Genomic DNA, 21038 nt, shown 5'->3' with positions numbered 1-21038 from the left:
CCCGCTCTATCTACGTTTATTTGTGCTGTTAGCAAGGTGTGTCCTAAGGTAGCAGAAAAGCCTAAGACGGGTTACTTTTGCGTCTGGGAACGCTGAAAAAACTTTCCATATAAATTAACGATTAAATTAAACCATCTTCTCTTTACATCTTTTCTGCTTATGGAAGTTTTCACAAAGAACACTCTTCTTTCAGAGACCAGGAAAACCTGTATTTGTTCCTGTTGTTTACACTTTACAGAGAATTTTGCAGACCTTTTTTTTGATCACGAGCCACCGTTTAAAAAAAAAATGTTTTCCACTCATACACACACTTAAATATAGATATCTGAAGCAACAATTTCACAAAACAATACCTACCCTACGTACATTCTGGTATTTTCAGTTCTCTTGCTGTTCATGTTTTAAATCTCGGTCACGATCCATGATCCACAAAACATTTTTGAGGACTCACAACCTGCACTTTTTAAAAAACCCTGCCCAGGGCGCCTGTGTGGCTCAGTTGGTTAAGCGACTGCCTTCGGCTCAGGTCATGATCCTGGAGTCCCGGGATCGAGTCCCGCATCGGGCTCCCTGCTCAGCAGGGAGCCTGCTTCTCCCTCTAACCCTCCCCCCTCTCTCATTCTCTCTCTCAAATAAATAAATAAAATCTTTAAAAAAAAATAAAATAAATAAAATAAATAAAATAAAAAACCCTGCCCAGTGTAATCCTTACAGAATGGTTTCATATCCTCTATCTTGTGCGGCTCTTACACTGTCCTCGGTGACTGGGGCATGTACCCCATTCCATGGTGAGTTCTCCAAGGTCACACTCAGGCGACCAGTGCCCTTGAGATCTGGCTGAAGCTCCGTGCAGAACAGGGTTTTTCCTGGACGGCAGACACTGCAGCCCGACCCCCTCACCCTTCCCAGTGCTCCAAGACACTGAAGAAGAGCCCAGGCACCCTTGCACAGGTAAGAGAAACCAATACGAAATAGCTCAGAGCCTCCAGCCAACCAGAGCTAGCTGGCCTTACTCAGATCCACCTTCTTCCAGGTGATTGGCCCCAAAGGGGCTCTGGGGCTCTGGGCCCCCACCCCATCCTGGGGCCAGCTTCCTCCAGCAGGCACCACCCCCAGGGGAGTCCCTCTCGGGGCAGTTCATCTCTGCCTGCTCCTGTGGGTGTGGTTTCCGACAGATGGCCTGGAGCTGCTTTGTCCCAGTCAACAGGAACTGGTCATTTCTTCCCTGGCTCCGAGCTCAAGGGCTCTTCTTGGCCGGTTGACTTACCAGCTTCTCGACATGGCTCTCAAGGAGAGACTCAGGTGAGTTGGGGACACTGCCAGTGTGTCGGGGGGAAGATGAGGGGACAGCTGACCTGGGAGGAGACCAGCCTGGTGGCCAGAACAGTCAGGGAGGAGGCACGAAAGCTGGCCTGTTGAGTACCAGCTGAGCCATGTTGATCCTGGGAGAAGGGGGACTCTGAAAGGGGACATCACTCAAGGGGTAGAGATGGTCCATGGAGCAGAGTGGGGTGGAGGGAGACTGCACCCTAGGAGATCTTGTGGATCTTGTCAAGAGAGCTGGGTAACTCCTCTTGCTGTCCTTAACCCCGAGCCCCCTTGGTGAGTGAGAGAAGGAAGACCTAGGGCTGTGTCCCCCACCATAGCCGAGAGCTCTCTCTCCTCCCACTGGGACTAACCATCCAGGATTGAAACTTGTTCCCACGTAAGAACTAATGATTGATCTTCAACCCCTTCTTGAAAGCCAGGAGGCTGTAGGGGACAGCATGGGGTAGGCTTCAAGGACCACCTGCTGCAGGTGGAGGTGGGGTGGAGGGGGTGCTTTTGAAAATAGCTGAACAAGGCATGTGGAAGGAAGAATGGGCCAGGCAGAGGCCCCTATGGACAAAGGGCTCCCAAGGGGGCCTGTGAGGGGGGCAGCAATAGTGGGCGGGTGCCTACCACGGGCCTACATCTGGGCATCCTCCGAGCCCTCACCTGGGCCACTTGGGGCCAGCTCCGCCTGGCTGCCCTGGCTGAGGCCCAGTGCCCAAGATAAGCATCAGCTTTCCCCACCCAGGTTGGGAGGGGGCTGGCTAAGAGGGTCAAGACAGCTGGGGGCCGAGAGAGGTCAATTCCAGCTTTTTCCTGCCCCTGTAGCACAGACAGGTGGTGCTTCCGGAGGGGCCCTCTGCGGGTAGAACTGCAGCCTGTCCTCCCGGGGCGCGGTGTGCGGTGCGGTCGCTGGAAGGGAGAGAGCTGCCTGTGGGAGACCCTGGCGGGGAGCGTGAAGTGCCTTGGGGGAATAATGACATGGCCAAAGACCCTTGGGAGATGAGCCTCAGGGCTGAGCTGGGGCCAGGTCGTAAGGAACCCCAAATGCCATGTTCTGGCTTGGGGATCAGACCTCAGTTCAAACCTCCGCTCCGTGGCATAACCAGCTATGTGACCTTGAGCAAGTGATTTAATGCTTCTGAACCTGTTTCCTCATAAGGTAGAGACAATCACGGCAGCTCCTTCAAGGGCCTATGGGCAGGCCTCCATGAGATAGGGACCTAAAACACTCGGCAGGCAGAGGGTCTGCCTCGTAAATGTCCGGCATTATTCGTAAAGAGTGTAGACTATTCATGAAAGCAAACAGTGTTGAGAGTCACAGTTGGGGAAAGAGAATGAAGACAAGAAAACCATTCATTGCTTCATTTGTTTACTGAACAATCATTAATACCACCAACTACAAGGCAGGCTCTCAGGTTTGGCACCGAGAGCACAAAGTCCAAGAAAATAGACCCCCACAGCCTGGTGGGGCACAGGTGCAGAGTCTAGTTGGGCATGTGCTGGAGGAGAGGTTTGCACCGGTCCGAGGGGCACCCGGCGGCAGGGGTTGGGGGGTGGGGCGAGGAAGGCGTCAGTCACAAGGAGGCTGGGTATTGAAGCATATTATCTGGAGCTTGGTGGTGGTTGGTAGGAAAATAAGGGCAAACATACAGAGGTGGGGAAGACCCAAGTCAAGTCAGACGCAGGAATCCAGGTGAGGAGCAGTGAGGCGGGAATGGCTCTGTGGGGTGGGGACAAGGGAGCTTGGGGCTCTGGTGGGGAGGCAGAAGCAAGAGGACTTGGTGACTGACAGCTATGAGGGGAGGGGAAGGGGTCCCACTTGGGTAACTGGGACCAGTCACAGAGAACACAGGACATCATGATGTCATTTACCAAGATGGAGGAGACCTGAGTGGGGAGCAGGTTTCTGAGGAAAATCAAGAGCACCGATTTGGCCATTAAATGTGAGACGCTTGGGAGACATCCAAGTGGAGAGAGCGGGTGGCACCAACCCCCCAGGTGTCCTCTGTCACTACTCGTGATGCCCAGAACAGTCCCAGCAGAAGCCCCGGTAAGTGCTATGCGGCCCCACCCCAGGTCCAGGAGGGAACTCTGATCAAGGGTGTGGTTTAGGGCGACTTTTGGTCTTTTCCCTGCGTGCCCCGCGCAGGCCCCGCGCAGGACTCTTCGAAAGGTTGGCATTTCCTGAGTGACTGGAATGTCTTTTGTTATTCCTAATAAGCCCCTATCCCAGCTGAGTTTATGCTAAGGAGGTGACTTAAGTTGGTCCCTCGTTGCGTCCGGATGGGGCTAATCGCCAGAAAGACGCTGGGTTAGAGGCTTGGAACATTCAGCCCCACCCCAGCCCCTTGGACAGCAGTGTGAGAAAGCTTCCGGGTCGGGGAATGCGTCCCACAGCCGGCGGGGGGGGGGGGGGGCGCCCTGCAACTGCACGCGGGCTAGAGCCTCCTGAGCTCTGGACCCTTCTGGACGCCCCTCTATGCAGTCCTGGATCAGGGTCTTCATAAACGAACCAGGAAATGGAAGGAAACTGCCTCCCTGAGTTACATGAGCTGTTCTGTGAGTAAATTAATGGAACACGAGGGGGCTGTGGGAACCCCTGAGTTAAAGTCAATGAGCCACAAGCAGGGGTAGCCCACAGGGTGACTAGAACAAAAAGGGAAGCTGGACGAGAGACGAGTGTGAAGAAACAGACATTATCTTCTTCTGTTAGACAACATTAAAAGGGCAAAATCCCGCCAAGTACATTTGAAGACCGAGTGGGCTTTCTTTAACGATTCATGAATCGGGCAGCATCTCAGCAGACAGAACGGAGCTCTGTGGAGCTGGACAAAATGGCAGGCTTTTATAGGCAGGAGGGGATGGAGGAAAGGAAGCTTCTAGCAAAGAGTGGACTGTTTCAGGCGAGGTCACCTTCCTTTGGGGGAAGGCAGGGGTCCATCAGGCAGATGACGTCACTGGTGCTGACCAGGTAATTCCAGCCTGACTGGTTAAAAGACACATTCCTGTGGGAAGCTGGAACTGCAGTTGCGTTAGGTACTGAGTCGTGGTTGGCGGACAGGGCACTGCGTGTGAGTGGCTCCATCTGGGGCCCGTTGTTTCTTTCATAACCGTTCCCCCTCCTTTTGGTCAGACTCTCGGTCTGACTGAGAGATGAGATCAAACCACAGGGCGTCAGCGCCCCCCCAGCCGTCCCCGCGAAGCTCCCCCCACTCTTGCTGCTCCTCCGTGTGGTGCTCGCAGGTCATGACTTCAGGCTCACATTTTTGAAGTTAGACATTCACTCCATTCCCTTCTTGATGCTCCAGTCTCAGGGAGAGCATTTGCTTGGTGGTTAGGGCTTCGAACGTGCATTTAAAGCTTCTGAGAGAGGACAGGGCCCCAGGATGGCTGCTGTGGTTATTATCAGCAGGACACTTCTCTCTGTTCAGGGAGCACTCAGGAGCCACGGGCCCCAAGACCCAAATCCATCGAAATCAAGTAAGGCAAAGAAAGACCCCATGGAAGGGGTCACCTTTTTAAGCCAAGTGGCTTGCTCAGCACTCTTCCAGAACTGAGTTTCAGCTTCCCTAGAAGTGTTCATCCCAGTGCAGCATGGGGTACTGACCACAGCCCAGACTCCTCTGTGTTCGGCTCAAAGTTCATCAGGGGCTGTCCTAATATCAAAAACAGCTCAGGCAGGGGCGCCTGGGTGGCTCAGTTGGTTGAGCATCTGCCTTCGGCTCAGGTCCTGATCCCGGGGTCCTGGGATGGAGTCCCGCGTTGGGCTCCTTGCTCCGCGAGGAGTCTTGCTTCTTCCTCTGCCTCTGCCCGCCCTCCCCCACCCCACCCCCACCCCCCACCCCCGCTCCCTCTCTCTCTCTCTCTGCTCTCTCTCTGTCTGGCAAATAAACGAATAAAACCTTAAAGACAAAAACAACTCTGGCCAGAGAGTCTAAGGATTTTCACTGTGTGTCTATTGCTTCAGCACTGGATTTTTGCCACACTTTCAAGAGTTAAGGAGAGTGTCCTGATCACAGCCTCATTTGTATTCACTCCTAACCAGGGAGTTAGGGACCTGCCAAAGGAAGCAAATCCTGAATCACAAAAGCCGCCTGGTAGGTCCTTTCTAACTTGACGTTGTAAATTTAGGGGAATTGACCGATGGGGTGTCTGGGTTTGTCTGTGACAGGGGCACAGTTAGCTAACCCTCTTAGATAAGAGGCACTGCCCTCTAGGCAATCAAAGGCCCAAAGGGGATGAAAGCCACCACAAAGACAGACCCTGTCCACCCCGCGAAGGTGGCACTGTGAATGGACTCTGCCTTCATGGACAGATCGGAGGGGTTTGTTTTTTGTTTTTTTTTTTAAAGATTTATTTATTTATTTGACAGAGACACAGCGAGAGAGGGAACACAAGCAGGGGGAGTAGGAGAGGGAGAAGCAGGCTTCCTGCCGAGCAGGGAGCCCGATGTAGGGCTCGATCCCAGGACCCTGGGACCATGACCTGAGCTGAAGGCAGACGCTTAACGACTGAGCCACCCAGGCACCCCAGATTGGAGTTTTTTAAAGACAAATTTAGAAGTCTGAAAGGTTACCTCCCTTTAGCAAAGGCCCAGGAGATACAGATGAAGGTGTTATCTTTCCAGGCCAATGCTAGAATAAAGGAAAGAAAGAAAAGAAGTAAGGGTTTAGCCTTAAAGTAGGAAGTCTCTATCTGGTGCTTTGGGTGGGAGCAGTCTACCTGGATGTCAGGTACTTCTCTTCCTCGTCCGTTTGATTTGGAGGTCTCTGGCATCTGCACAGGATGGCAGGACACGTGCAGCCTTCTTTAGCTGTGAGATGTGGACCCAAGGTTCAAGTTCCTGAGATTTGGCTGCCATCAGGGTGGTGAGGAGGACCTGGAATAGTCCCTTCCAAGGAGATTCAGGGCATTCTTTGGGCTCGGTGACTCCCAAGTCAGAAGGGTGCGAGAAACTTGGAAACATTCTTTCGGAGAGTTGTAGCCAGATATTTGAAGAAACTAGAAGAATTCAGGATCTAATTCTGTGTACAGGCATTTAACAGAAACTCAAAGACAATAAACAGGATTAGAATCTAGTATCTACAAAGTGCAAACATAATTTTTCTCTCTACAATTACCCGTATTTACCAGATATAATCACAGTAAAACTAATGTTTGCATTAAGTTGGCCTGATTACTTACGTAAGTGCAGTAAGAATAGTGTTTGACCATACAAGCCCATCTTAAGACTGCTTTGCTGAAATTTTTCATAAGGAATCTCAGATTGAACTTTTAAAAGTCTCTGAGGCAGGAAGCCAAGCCAAGGACTCACCATTAAATTTTACCTAAAATACCTATAGTTTGGGTGAATTCCTATCAGTCAAAATCTTGGTAATATAACCAATGCTTCCAGTTATGTCTTACAAGAACAGATTCTCATAGAACTTAGGCAAATAACTAACTATATCACCATGAAAAGAAGACTCAAGAGTTTCCAAATTCAGGAGGGGATCAGGTAGGGGGAAAAAAAGTAAATGTTTCATCTTTGTTTACAAAGGTATACTTTACTGGATTGCTGTAAGTCATATAGCTTAAGAGAAAAGGTTTCCTTAAATATGGAAAAACAAAACATTAAGGAACCAGCAATGTTTCAAACAAAAAGTCATACAAAATTAAAATCATACTCGTTCGTTCAGTCCCATGTAATTAATACTTGTTCTGCTTGAATCCAGTTTCCCTGTTACTTCTGGAAACTTTTACCCATTTCAGTTTTATGATCTTAAAGTTATCAGAAACCTGTACTGAATCTCCTTAAAGCTGAAACACGTTTACAAAAGCATCAAAGTAAAAAAATACCATCTATAAATGACAAAAGACTTAAAAATGGCCGTTGGTCAAATAGAATTGACAAGGAAATTTGACTATTTCTGTAATATACAACATTTTAAGATTATAACCAAGATTATGGCTGATAACATTATACCAGGACATATCAGATTTCCAGGAATTCCACATAATTTCTGGAACACTTACATACCTACACAAATACAACATAAGGAAGGCTTCGTATCACTTATTCGACAATGCCTCCCATATAATTTAACATATCAAATAAGCCTAATAAGTTGGGCATCTCTCTTTTTATAAGGAGAGAGAACAATTCTTTTGCAGTTTTTCCAAGGATCCTGAGGAAAATCTCAAAGTTACTTCCAGGTTAAAAAGACTTCTTTTAGAATTATATTGTGGGGGGAGGAGGGCACAGAGTTTGTAAAAGATTATCAAAGGGTTTGGGGGTTTTTTTGGTGGATTTTTTTTTAGAGGGGGAGGGGCAGAGGGAGAGAGATTCTTAAGCAGGCTCCACGCTGAGCGCCGGGCTGGATGCCCGACGCGGGGCTCAGTCTGAGGACCCTGAGATCATGACCTGAGCCAAAATCAAGAGTCAGCCACCCAGGCGCCCCCAAAGATATAAAGGGGTTTTTAAAAACTTGGTCAGATAAGATCATAGGTCATTGTGAAGCATAACTTGTTTATCTATTTAACCATAATGACAATTAGAGAGTCTGCAGAAATTTACAAAGAGTTAAGGAGTCGTAAAACAAAAACAAGCCCTAAGCTTTTCTAATAGAGAAGTCTGGGTTTTCTTAAGTAACCAGAGATCTGATATGAGACACGGGAAATTATTTTGAGAGGACACAAAAATCTTTCGTTTCCAGGCAGATTACTTAAAGGTAAAGAAAACCCTGTACAAATCTCCTATCAACTGCAGACCTATAGTCTAAGAAAACTTCGTCCTTTTAACAGAGAGGAAACCAATTTTAATTTTGTACCTGTGCACTTTGGGGATTAACATTAATTCATTTTTTAAATGTATATCCATTCCAATCTTAGCTGTCTTAACCATGCATAAAATCCTTTTCCTAAGATTCCTTTTCTACACACCATCTGCCACCTTCTTTTTTACATTCAGATCTCATCCTGTTTTTTCTCTTTCCCATTCCGAACAACCAGCCTTACTTTTAGGACAAAATTACTTTCTTTTCCCTCAGCAAAAATGCATTTCCATTCTTCATACCTTCTCTTACTGAAAATGCACACCCTGCTTTCCTTTCATACAGAGAAATTTCTTTATTATTTCTAGTAGCTTTAAACAATTGTAAATGAGCTGTTACTGTCAATTTTATGAATCTATTTCATATTCCTAAAAGTATCTGTTCCTCATAGTAAATTTTCCAATGTGGCACACGTTATTTTATTTTATCTTGAGATGGTCTATATATTCAATGAATTTCACTTAACTCATCATTTAACTTAGCAACACGTTAAGGTTTTGAGGAGTCAAAAGATTTTGGAAACTCTTTGCCGAAAAGTTCGCCTAGAAACTCTTATCCCATTTATATCTATTTAAATCATTTATTCTTAACAGTTATTTTAAGATTACCTGCAAAAACATCATTATAGGCATTAGACAAAGTTGGTTATCATCCTAAGTTATTTTATAGGCTGACAAATATTTGTAACCAAGATATGAACTTATTAGTAAAACCCAAGTAGAATAAAAGTTGTGTGTCTGTTTGGTATTCAATGCTGATAACTCTAAAGACATACCTATTTTAATTAAACCAAACTTAAACTAGCTTTAATACTGAGTATTTTCCCAGATCACATGAACCTGAAAAGCATTTGGGTTATTTTCTGTTATATTTCTGAGATTTTCAGGAATACTTAATTCATATAAGTGCTTAATTTTTTAAAGCCAGTTAAGTCAAGCTCTTTTACAAATTAATTTTTGCACTACTATTTGTAATAGAAAATACATCTATAACACTCTGATCATATAGACAGATGCAGAGACCTCATAGTTTTTGTTTTAAAATTTTAGCCACGAGGGGTGCCTGATGTCTCAGTCAGTGAAGCGTCCAACTCTTGGTTTCAGCTCAGGTCACAAGCTCAGGGTTGTGAGATGGAGCCCCGAGTTGGGCTCTGCGCTGGGCGTGGAGTCTGCTCAAGATCCTCTCTCCCTCTCTCAAAAAAATAAAAAATTAAAATAAAATAAAATTTTAGCCATGAAGCCAGTATAATACAAAACTTACTAGGTTATAAGAGTTAGAATAAGTTTACTTGCTCAGATGGCTACAGCTTTTTATTAGTTTTTACGGAGAAGACACTTAAGATTTGTATTTGTCCTTGACAAGTAATCTAACAGAAACTGTGGACTAGATTTGGGGCAAGGGAATGTCTATAGCAGTTTCTATGTTTTACAAGCCTCTTTCCTCCTTTTTTTCCCCCTTCTGTTAAGAATTACAGTTGACCCAGGGCACCTGGGTGGCTCAGTTGTTGGGTGTCTGCCTTTGGCTCAGGGGTCACGATCTCAGGGTCCTGGGATCGAGCCCCATGTCAGGCTCCCTGCTCCATGGGAAGCCTGCTTCTTCCTCTCCCACTACCCCTGCTTGTGTCCCGTCTCTTGCTGTGTGTGTCTCTCTCTCAAGTAAATAAATAAAATCTTTAAAAAAAAAAAAAAAAGAATTACAGTTGACCCTTGAACAACATGGCTTGAACCACATGGGTCCACTTATAATGGATTTTTTTCAATAAATACAGTACAGTACTGTAAATATTTTCTCTTCCTTATGATTTTTTAAATAACATTTTATTTTTTCTAGCTTGCTTTATTGTAAGAATACAATATATAATACATATAACATACAAAATATGTGTTAACTGTTTATATTATCTATCAGTAAGGCTTCCGGTCAATAGCAGGCTATTAGTAGTTAAGTTTGGGGAGAGTCAAATATTACATGCAGATTTTTACTGTAAGGGGGGGTGAATCAGTGCCCCTAACCCTCTGTTTAGGGGTCAACTCTACTCCATGAAGTTGACATTTCAAGGAGATGGCCTAAACCAGAAGAGTCCCTGGTGAAGATTAGGTAGCGCATTTACATCTCAAAGGCACAGGGAGAGAAGGCAAACTCCTCCAAGGACACGTGTTCCCTCAGGCCAGAATTTTTACAGTACCCACACACCTTTTGAGACAAATAGGGGCGAGGTTAATTGTTAAAAAGAAAGGGTGGACTCTGATTTATTTTTTTAAATAATCACTACACCCAACGTGGGGCTCGAACTCACAACCCAGAGATCAAGAGTCACATGCTCTAACAAATGAGCCAGCCAGGTGCCCCTATTCTGTTCTGTTCTATTCTGTTCTGTTCTAAAGTAAGCTCTATGCCCAATGTGGGGCTTGAACTCAGGACTTGGAGATCGAGTCCCATGCTCTACCAACTAAGCCAGCCAGGTGCCCCTAGAATGGATGGACTTTGAATTGTTTCTAGAGCTGCCTTTCTGGTCTTGGAAAGATTTGTAGGATAAGGATAGCTACTTCTAACTCCTTGGAGAATTGAATTGTAGCCTGGAGGACATCCAAGGACTGACATGCCCATCCACCTATGTTGGAAAGATTTTCCTTCCCTCCAAGTACATTTAGCTTAAGGGAGAAGGTCTAAAAAAAATTCATATCCGGCTTTGAAAATCAGCTTCCAATTTGGCCAAATTTATGACCACAGAGCTATTAACTCCTTCAAATATCGGTGTGCCTGGGTGCCTCAGTTGGTTAAGCGTCTGCCTTAGGCTCAGGTCATGATCTCAGGGTCCTGGGATGCAGCCCCGCGCGTCTGGCTCCCGGCTCGGCGGGGAATCTGCTTCTCCCTCTCCCTCTGACCCTCCCCCCTGCTTGTGCTCTCTCTCTAATAAATAAAATCTTAAAAAAAAAAATAAATCCTTTCAAATATCTTGTCAGGTTTCAGCCAGGAGAAACAGTAAATATTCTGGCAGTACACAACCCCATGAACCCAAGAGGTATCCTCAACGAGGGTGCAAAAGATACTATCTTCACAAGATCTAGAGCCATTCCCAAAGATCAATAACCAATGGCCTGGATTTGGAAAGGAAGGGATAACGTGAAAGCTTACTTTTCTCTTTATACAGGGTACTAAGAGATCCAGGAGAGCTGACTCTGGTGAGAATATTCTCACCTTTAGCTGGCATTCCCAGGATCCCACTTGCAGGCCCCAAGTGAGGTTTGTTTTTTTTAAGTAGGTTCCATGCTCAGTGTGGAGCCCAATGCAGGGCTTGAACTCAACGACCCTGAGATCAAGACCTGAGCTGAGATCAAGAGCCAGATGTTTGACCCACTGAGACACCCCGGGTGCTCTTCGAGTGAGGTTTAAAGTAGAGGGTGTAGGGCGCCTGGGTAGCTCAGACGGTTAAGCTTCTGCCTTCGGCTCAGGTCATGACCCCAGCGTCCTGGGATCGAGCCCCACATCGGGCTCTGTGCTCAGAGGGAGCCTGCTTCTCCCTCTGCTTCTCTCTCTCTGTCTCTCATGAATAAATAAATAAAATCTTAAAAAATAAAAATTAAAAAATGAAGTAGAGGGTGTAGCTCCAGTATCTACCAGAATTTGGCCAGTTGTTAAAATTAATTTTGACTTTAGTTTCCCCTTTCCTGTTTAAAGGAATTACTGGTAGCAGTACGGGAGAATCCCTTGGAGACCTGTCAACTCTGGGAGGGGCCTATATGGGGGCCCACCTTTGGGAGTAGATACAAGGACATTAAAGTTGATGTTGGAAATTTTGCACAGGGCCTTTGAGGACTGTCTTTTCCAGCTTCTCCATTGATTACAACTGAGACATCAATCCCTGGGCCAGCGTTTTAATGATGGGCCCCTAGGAAGGTGCAATGTGGGAGGCCCAGGTGCTTTTTTAAGTCTCTGGCCTTGCAGCCCTTGTAGCTATAAGACTAATGGCTTGGCACACTTTTGTTTATGATCTTGTATCTAAATTTTCATTGGCCTTTTGCAATGAATTTTTTTTTTTTAATTTTGTTTATTTGACAGAGAGATAGCGAGAGCAGGAACACAAGCAGGGGGAGTGGGAGAGGGAGAAGCAGGCTTCCCATGGAGCAGGGAGCCTGACACGGGGCTCAATCCCAGGACCCTGGGATCATGACCTGAGCTGAAGGCAGACGCCCAATGACTGAGCCACCCAGGCACCCCGCAATGAATTTTTTTTAATGAAGCTATTCTGGAATCTTGAAGCCTTTGGAAAGCTTCTGTATACCAATTAAAATAAGTATCCCACTCAGTTGGTTTGATTTGGGGACCCTTGTTTCCGTTGGGTTTTTTTTTTTTTTTTTTTAAGATTTATTTGAGAACAAGAGAGAGCTGGTAGGGGGGAGAGAGAGAGAGAGAACCTTAAGCAAACAAGCTGAGCATGGAGCCTGATGCGGGGCTGGATCCCACAACCCTGAGATCATGACCTGAGCAGAAATCAAGTCAGCTGCTTAACCGACTGAGCCACCCAGGCGCCCCTGGGAACCCTTGCTTTTAAGTGCACTTCTCACATGAGTGATCTTGTCTAAATGGAATGTTTTCCATAATGGCAAGTGTAATTCAAGGTTGTTTTAGTAAGATTGTGCCATTTTGTAGATATCAATAGCTTTCAGGACTGCAGTTCTTAGACATAAAACAAGTCAGGGGGCGCCTGGGTGGCTCAGTCGTTAAGCGTCTGCCTTTGGCTCAGGTCATGGTCTCAGGGTCCTGGGATCGAGCCCCGCATCGGGCTCCCTGCTCAGCGGGAAGCCTGCTTCTCCCTCTCCCACTCCCCCTGCTTGTGTTCCCTCTCTTGCTGTGTCTCTGTCAAATAAATAAATTTTAAAAATCTTAAAAAAAAAAAAACAAGTCAGTGTGCGGGAAGATGGAGTGCTTGACTCTGGAATTTAAGGATTCCATTATTAGTAGTAGTTATTATGTTTCAGCTAAGCCTTTGGGTCTCAGAACCAGACTCATACCTGAAAGGGACATGCTGTGGGATTGGGGATTGTGTGATGTTTTACAGTGTACCTTGTTGCATGGACATTTTCTTGGGGTTGGTGAGACCTAGTAACTTAACCTAACCTAACACATGAGTTTTGAAGTTAGGTGCAAGTGCTCTAATGGTTTTTAAGTGTTTAACCCACACCCCACCAATTTTTGCAGCTTTTTGGCTTCTGAGACTCCCACTCGCAATAGCCTTTACCTTACGTCTGTGTTAAGAGAAACCAACAGTGGCCACAGAAATGGGCCTGTGGACGCCAGCAGTCATCTGCAGACTGGCGGACAGAAGGCCTCATGTGCGCCACCAGCAATTCCCACTGTGGAAGTGGGGACCAGGGGGAGGCCTGAATCACAGAGCCCAAAGAAGGGGACCTGCAGACAGAGTCCAAACAATCGGGGACCTGCAGCTGCCACCAGCGGGCCCCAGTGTGGAATCTGGGGGTTCCGATCAAATGGGGGGATTGCAAACTAAACCGAGGGCTCGGGGCTTGGGTTCTGGGTGGAACCCTCTGCTTGCTGCAGCTGACCAGCCCCAGACTGGAAAGCCAATGAGATCGGAAGCTTGATGCAAAGACAGTGGAGCTCAGAACCAAGGGGAACTTCCCTGAGGCCCTCAGAAACAGCGAGAAATTCAAGAGGTTCATGGGTACCATGCCTGTGTTTCTCACTGTCCCCAAAGCCACCAGAAGTCTCCTTTGATCCTGTCAGTGCCACCCAATCTGTTAAAAAACAAAATTAGCTGAGTACAATTGGCTTTCTTTAATGATTCATGAATCGGGCAGCATCTCAGAAGACAGAAAGGAGCTCTGTGGAGCTGTACAAGATGGCAGGCTTTTATAGGCAGGAGGGGATGGAGGAAAGGAAGCTTCTAGCCAAGAGTGGACTGTTTCAAGCAGGGTCACTTTCCTTTGGGGGAAGGCAGGGGTCTATCAGGCAGAGAATCTCTAGAGCTGACCAGGTAATTCCAGATTGACTGGTTAAAGGTACATTTCTGGGACAAGTTGAAACTGCAGTTAAGTGCTAACTGGTTTGGTTTGCTGATACGGGGCTTAGTAGGAGTGACTCCATTTGGGGCCTATTGTTCCTTTAACAACAACAAAAGTAATACAAGCTCATTGCACGCGGGAACATGATAGAAGTATATCAAGTAGAAATCCCCTCCTCCCTCCAGTCTCAGCCCCTCGCTAACTGGTGCCTCTCCTTCTGAATCATGCCATCCGGTAGGGGAGCCACCAAGCCCTATGTGGCTACCAAGCACTTGAAATGGGGCTAATTCCAATTGAAATGTGCTATACATCTAAAATATACACTGGATTTAGTATTTGGACTTCGTACAAAACAAGAATATAAAACATATCTCCACAATTTTTGTACTGATTATACACTGAAAGGGTATTTTGGATATACTGGGTTAAAATGTTATTAAAATTCATTTCAGCTGTTTCTTTTCATATCTTTTATGTGACTACTAGAAAATTTCAATTTATACATGTGGTTCACATTGTACTTCTACTGGACAATGCTGTTCTAGATCTTTTCCTACATGTTTATAAAAGACCACAGATACGCACATCTGTAAATGCCTGGGTACGTAGGTGTAGATCAGCCTCTGTATGTACTCCCTTTATTTCCTCTCCCACTTAATACACCAGGACCTCTTTTCCAGAGAGTACTTCTACATCCACCCCATCCTTTTTAGGGGTCGCGTTGCTTTCCGTGGTACAGATGAGCGTAACTCGTTCATCCAGTTCCCCACTGATCAACACTGGGGTTGCTGACATGCATTTGCTTTTTCAAACATAGCTACAAGACCGTCCGTAGTCTGCCCGCTGCGAGTCTCCATTTCTAGAAGTAGGAAAGCCAGGTCAGGTGAGGGCACTTCAAATGTGAGAGCGAAGGAGCCAGGTTCTGAAGGCTCCTCGGACAGGACTAAGAGCCATAGACTTGATTTTGCAGGCAGTAGGAAGCCTTAACACAGCTTTGTTGGGGTGGTTTTTCTAAACTGCTAACTCTGTATTCTTCCTTCATTAAAAAGGCAATATAAGCACATCACAAACAACTGGAGGGGAAAAATAAAGGGAGGGAACCCTACTATAACTTACTGCATAGCCACTTTTACGTTTTCCTTTTTTAGTCTTATTTTCTGGTGTATGTTTTAATTACTGCTAAATTATAATCATACTGCCCATCAATTTGAGAACTTTTTTTTTTTCCTATTGAAGCTTCCTGCATAAGCATTTTTCCATGTGACCACAGAGTCGTCAGTAAAGGGTGATTTAGTCAGTCCGTGGGCTGGCTGCTGGGGCCTTTTCAGCAGCCCCACTCAAGGCCTTCTCCGTGGTGCCTCCAGTCGGGATGCAACCAAGCCCAAGTGCCTCTCATGAAAGAAACACATGCCCTGCCCCCAATCCCAGGCCCTCAGCCCCCTCCAGTTCCCGTCCTCCTCCCTCTTTCCAGCCGCACTTCTGGGGAGTCACCCAGGCCCTCTGCCTCCACCACTGCACCTCTGCTTACTCCTCTCCCCACTCTCCCACTGGACACTCAGGCATTGCCTCCTTCCCAGCCCCCTGGCCCTGGAACCATGAAAGTCCTGCCCAGCCCACTGCCTTGACAGCCCTTCACCAGCTACTCCCCCCCACCCCACCGCCAACACCCGGCTCACACTGCCACTAGCTGAGGGCTGGCAGTGGCTTGGAGCCCGCTTTCCTGCCTCCAGCCCTGCTCCCCACCCCAGTATCCAGGCTCAACAGTTCAGCTGCAATACTTTTTTTTTTTCAAATAAAAATCTGACTGCATCACTCCCTGGGGGAAGTATCTTTCAGGGCTCCCTATAGTCCTCAAGGTGAAGCTCAAACCCCTTCACCTGGAATGCAGGTGGGGTGTGATTTAGCCTTGGCTTACCTCCAGCCTCACCTCACCTTCCCCCGGCACCCGCCCCCCACACACTCCATCCTGCAGAATGGCCCGCAGGGCCTTGCACAGCCCAAGCTTCCTCTCACCTCTCACTTTTGTACATTGTTGTTTTCTTCTCATAAGCCTCCCTCCCTACTCAGCTGCCTTCTTTGCCTGGATAACTTCTCATTATTAGAGGCCACCTCTCCCAGGCAGCCTCCCTGACTTCCTCCCCATTTGTCAAGGCTCGGCTGGCACCCTCCAATTTGCCCTCATAGCATCTTGTATTTCTGCTATTGCAGCCTTACTGTGCTGTGTTCCATTTCGTCTTTCTGCAGTCTGTCATCTGACGCATTCCCTCTCTTCCTGGCCACCCACATCCTCTGGCCTCCATTCCCTGAAGATGAGGTCTGGGCCTCGCTCACCTCAGAATCCTTGACCCAGCAAGTGCTTGATTCTGAGCTTGTGCCCAGTAAATATAGTGCATGAATAAGCAGAAACTAGTGAACATCTTGACGCATCAACTTTTTCCATACTGAACAGGCTCCCAGAAGTTGGGGTGATTGGATTAAAGGGGATGAACAGTGAAGGCTTCAATTCCCATAGCTAAGCAGCTTTCCACAAAAGATCCGGCACCCTTTGCCCCCACCAACAGTGTGGGAGTGTCTGCCTCGCTGTATCCTTGCAGCGCCGCTGTTTTTACTTCTTTTTAAAAAGCTCATTTTACAGGTAAAACATGCCAGCCTGTTCTAATTTGTATGTCTTTAGTTACTAGTGAGGGTGAACATTTCTGCATGTATTTGCCTCCTCGATGCATTTCTTCTTGGATGATTGGTCATGTGATGTGGAAGCTGTTAAGGCGGGCGGGCATTTTACAGGATGGCTTTGGGGGCCGTGTAGGAAGTGGCTGGGAGCAGGGAAGTTGATGCCACAGTGATCCCGGTGAGGGGTGTGCAGGCAGGGTCACTGCGGGGGCCGGGGGCACAGCAGGAGCTGAGCAGGGGGGCGGGGGGGTTAAGGAGGCCAAATCAACCCAACCTGGGGACTGACAGCAGACGGGGGTGAGGGAGAGGGAGGGGTTGGGGAGCAGCCAGGTTTCTGGCTTGGCCAACTGAACAGAAGGAGGTACCATGTGCTGAGATGGCGCGCAGGTGGATACCCGGGCGCACACCCCACCACAAGATGCGTCTCCGAGCTATCTGCTAGATACATCTGCTGAGGAAAGGTGAAGTGGGGTAGCAGAAAAGGCCAGGAGGCTGGAGGGTCTGACCTGGCAGGCTTCTTGAAAGAGACTGGGGGAGCTAGACTTGGGGAAGATTTGTAGGGCAGAGAGTGGAGTTGGGAGGTTGTCCAGGGGGTCACGGGGGTCTGCTCAGGAATAATAACAATAGCAACAGCCAGAGTATACTGAGTGAGTACTATGTGTGAGGCTTGCTCTCATCGCTTAGCTTGAAGCGATCAGTGGCATACTGGGAAGCTGGGGAAAAGGGTTAGAAAGCACATCGGGTACTGAGAGGGACCAACGCCAAAGACGATCAGTGCAGGCAGTGGAAAGTGCAAGGTGCAGAACAGCGTATCTACTGTGCTCCCATATTTATATTTGCCTGTACGTGCACAGACCACTTCCGGAAGGAGGCTCAAGGAAAGAGTCATACTGGCTTGCCTCCACGCAGAGCAGCTGAGTGGCTGGGACCAGGAAAGAGCACTAGATATACTCTTGTCCTTCGAATGTCTGTACCATGCGAATAGGATATATTTGTATTCAAAAATAAGTAACATGAAACATTAAAATTACAAAAACAATTTCTCATGTGTATATGTGCATATAAATGAGTTGCTAACGCCCTTCCCCACCACCCAGGACCTGGAAGAGACTCTTCTGTTGGCTGCTCCTACTTGCACTTGGCCTCTTAGGGATGCTCCAGTATGGGCTCCCTATAGTCAGGTACAACCCCCCTCCCCCAGCACTCAGTGTGGGAACCAGCAGGGTCAGGGTCAAAGCGGCTCCTTCCAAGTGCGGGTGGTGGGTGGTGGCTCTTTGGCTGCACACTTGGCCTTGTGGGCTCTCCCTCCTTGTAAAGAGCAAAGTGAGAGGCGCCCTGAGCTGGCTGTCATGCCCCTCCCTCACTGCTGGCCCCACCCCACAGGCATCTGGAAACCCTCATCCCCATGGGTGTCTGCCCTTCTGCCAGAATGGCCCTGCTGAGAGACAACTTCACAGGTCTCCTGAATCCCTGGTAAGGAGCTAACGCCCACACACCCTCCAGAGCTCTGCCCCAGTGTCCCTGCCCTCCTCACATCCCTCGCCCCAGCAGGGCCAGGTACTCCTTCCGGTGGCCCCATCAGGTCACACGTCTCCCAATCCTCCGTATTCGATCAGGTTAGGGATCTCTAGGGGCAGGGGCCGGGTCACACCCATTAGTGGGTCCCTAGGGCCCAGCACCTGGCAGGTGGCAGTGAACATGCACCAAATGGGTGGATGAACGGACCTATCTCTCCATCCCTGCCCTGGCCAGGGCCCGGCCTGACGTCCTGACCTGTACCTCCTGGGGGGCCCCCATTATTTGGGATGGCACCTTCGATCCAGCTGTGGCCCAGCAAAAGGCTCTCCAGCAGAACCTCACCATTGGGCTGACTGTCTTTGCCGTAGGCAGGTAAGGCCTGGGGAGGGGAGCGGTGCTATCCAGCATGGGAATGGAACAGGTGTGCATGTGATGTAGGGGTGGGGCACCCTGTGGGCCACAAGATCCTAAAGTGAAGAGGGAGTCAAAGACAGCACCTCTTGTCCCAGACTCCCAGGAAGAGGACAGTGCTGTCAATTTTCTTTCCCTCCTCCCCAGACACCAGCACTATGGAGCCCACCCAGCACAGGGACCATCCTGGTTATCTATGTAAGGAACTGTCACAAACTCAGTGACTGAAAACAGCTGTTATTATAGCTCATGATTCTTGTGGGCAGGAATTCCCACCGGGCTCCGTAGGAAGGGCTCCTCACTGCTCCCCACGGTCTGAGCCTCCACTGGGATGGCCGACTGCTGAACACAGGTGGGGCACTGTCTCCACACAGCTTTCTGCGCAGCTAGCTGGGCTTCCTCACGTCCCTGCGGCATCAAGGGTCCGGGACTTCGTAAGCGAAGGCTCAGAGCCCTAACGAGGCAAAGGCTAACGGCCGCCAGTCGTCCAAAGGGCCAGTCCAGCCTCCCTGCCGTGGCACCCTGTTGATCCAGGCACTTAGTGGGAGCCCACGTTCAAGGGAAGGAACCCAGGGCCCCTCTGGGCAGCAGAGACGAGCAATCTGCAGTCGCCTCTGTCCACCGCGAAAGCTACGGCTGGAGGGTTGTGGAGGGGACTGGAGGGGGAGCGGCGCCGGGAGCCCCAGCGGAGGCTGGAGGGCTGTGGAGGGGAGTGGAGGGCGACCGGCGCCGGGAGCCCCAGCGGGGCCGGGGCGGGGGCCGGGGTGGGAGCCGTGCTCAGACTGACCGGCCCCGCCCGGCAGATACCTGGAGAAGTACCTGGCGCGCTTCCTGGAGACGGCCGAGCAGCACTTCATGGCGGGCCAGCGCGTGGTGTACTACGTGTTCACCGAGCGCCCGGCCGCCGTGCCCCGCGTGGCGCTGGCCCCGGGCCGCCGGCTGCGCGTGGAGCGCGTGGCCCGCGAGCCGCGCTGGCAGGACGTGTCCATGCAGCGCATGCGCACGCTGCACGAGGCGCTGGGCGGGCGGCTGGGCCGCGAGGCACACTTCGTGCTCTGCATGGACGTGGACCAACACTTCCGCGACGCCTTCGGGCCCGAGGTGCTGGCCGAGTCGGTGGCGCAGCTGCACGCCTGGCACTACCACTGGCCGCGGCGGCTGCTGCCGTACGAGCGCGACGCGCGCTCGGCCGCCGCGCTGGCGCCGGGCGAGGGCGACTTCTACTACCACGCGGCCGTGTTCGGGGGCAGCGTGGCGGCGCTGCGCGGGCTGACGGCGCACTGCGCGCGGGGCCTGCGGCGGGACCGCGAGCGCGGCCTGGAGGCGCGCTGGCACGACGAGAGCCACCTCAACAAGTTCTTCTGGCTGCACAAGCCGGCCAAGGTGCTGTCGCCCGAGTTCTGCTGGAGCCCCGAGATCGGCCGGCGGGCCGAGATCCGCCAGCCGCGCCTGCTCTGGGCGCCCAAGGAGTACGCCCTGCTGCGCGACTAGGCCCCCCACCGGGCCAGGAAGGGGGCCCCTGAAGCCGTGCGGGCGCCCCGGAGGGCGGCGAGAGCTTGGACGCTCCGGCCAGGTGCCCGGCCGTGGGATCGTGACGGTGGGAGGAGGAGCGTGGCCTTTGGGGAGCTTCTCGCTGGGAGGGAAAGTTCCCCTTTCCCCCACTTTCAACAGCGACCGACAACGACGCACGCTGGGCAGTAGCGCCTCGGTCAGGCTGCCTCTAGACCTTTCACCTCTGACCTTACTGGATTCGGCTGATGCCTCCTGAAGGGCTGTTTTAGCCCCCGTCACCCACCGCCACCCCCAACCCCCTTTTTGATGAGACTGAGACGCAAAAAGGGAACATAACTGCCTAAGGACACAGAATCTGTGAGTCAGTCTGGGCAGACGCTGCAGAGCCAGGACTGGCCCTCACTCCGAAAAGACAGTAGCCTCTGGGCGAACAGGAGAAAGCTTCTGCTGCAGGAGAAACGTGGTGGCATCCGAGTCCTTTGCTTTGCCCTTCCACCTCCCCCGCCCTCAAGCATAGTTTGTACATATTTAAGTAATATTGTAATAAAATTATTCCAAAAGTGTCTTTATGGCCCTCTCTCCTGGGCAGTGTCCACAAAAAGGACATTTCCTTGATGTGGGACCCATAGGGCTGTCTGGGAGATGTTTCCTTACCCAAGACTGCTATCCAGAGTCTTCATCCTCCGGGGGGGGCACAGGCTCTGAACAGGAGGTGAACTCATCAGGCCCTCCAAGGAGCCAGGGAAGGCAGCAGCTGGAAGCCCCTGAGCTGTCCTCT

The 21038-nt window shown here is 49.6% G+C and overlaps 1 protein-coding gene across 1 annotated transcript; it reads left to right on the top strand.

Moving 5' to 3' along the window:
- The first annotated feature begins 1279 nt into the window (after nt 1-1279).
- A3GALT2 (alpha 1,3-galactosyltransferase 2) lies at nt 1280-20239 on the top strand. Its single transcript, XM_021684420.1, has 5 exons — nt 1280-1302; nt 17917-18000; nt 18203-18292; nt 18572-18709; nt 19552-20239. The coding sequence occupies exons 1-5, from the start codon at nt 1280-1282 to the stop codon at nt 20237-20239; spliced, it is 1023 nt and encodes a 340-aa protein (XP_021540095.1).
- Nucleotides 20240-21038: the final 799 nt, after the last annotated feature.

This window comes from Neomonachus schauinslandi, chromosome 4, assembly GCF_002201575.2.
Source record: "Neomonachus schauinslandi chromosome 4, ASM220157v2, whole genome shotgun sequence".
Classification (NCBI taxonomy): domain Eukaryota; kingdom Metazoa; phylum Chordata; class Mammalia; order Carnivora; family Phocidae; genus Neomonachus; species Neomonachus schauinslandi.
This window is presented reverse-complemented; position numbering and strand designations above follow the sequence as displayed.

Bases quoted from the DNA above. Each gene is read 5' to 3' on its own strand.
- A3GALT2 (XM_021684420.1), top strand. From the start codon at position 1,280: ATGGCTCTCAAGGAGAGACTCAG. The intron at 18,001-18,202 runs GTACAACCCCCC...CCCACCCCACAG, and splicing joins TATGGGCTCCCTATAGTCAG to GCATCTGGAAACCCTCATCC. The intron at 18,710-19,551 runs GTAAGGCCTGGG...CCCGCCCGGCAG, and splicing joins ACTGTCTTTGCCGTAGGCAG to ATACCTGGAGAAGTACCTGG.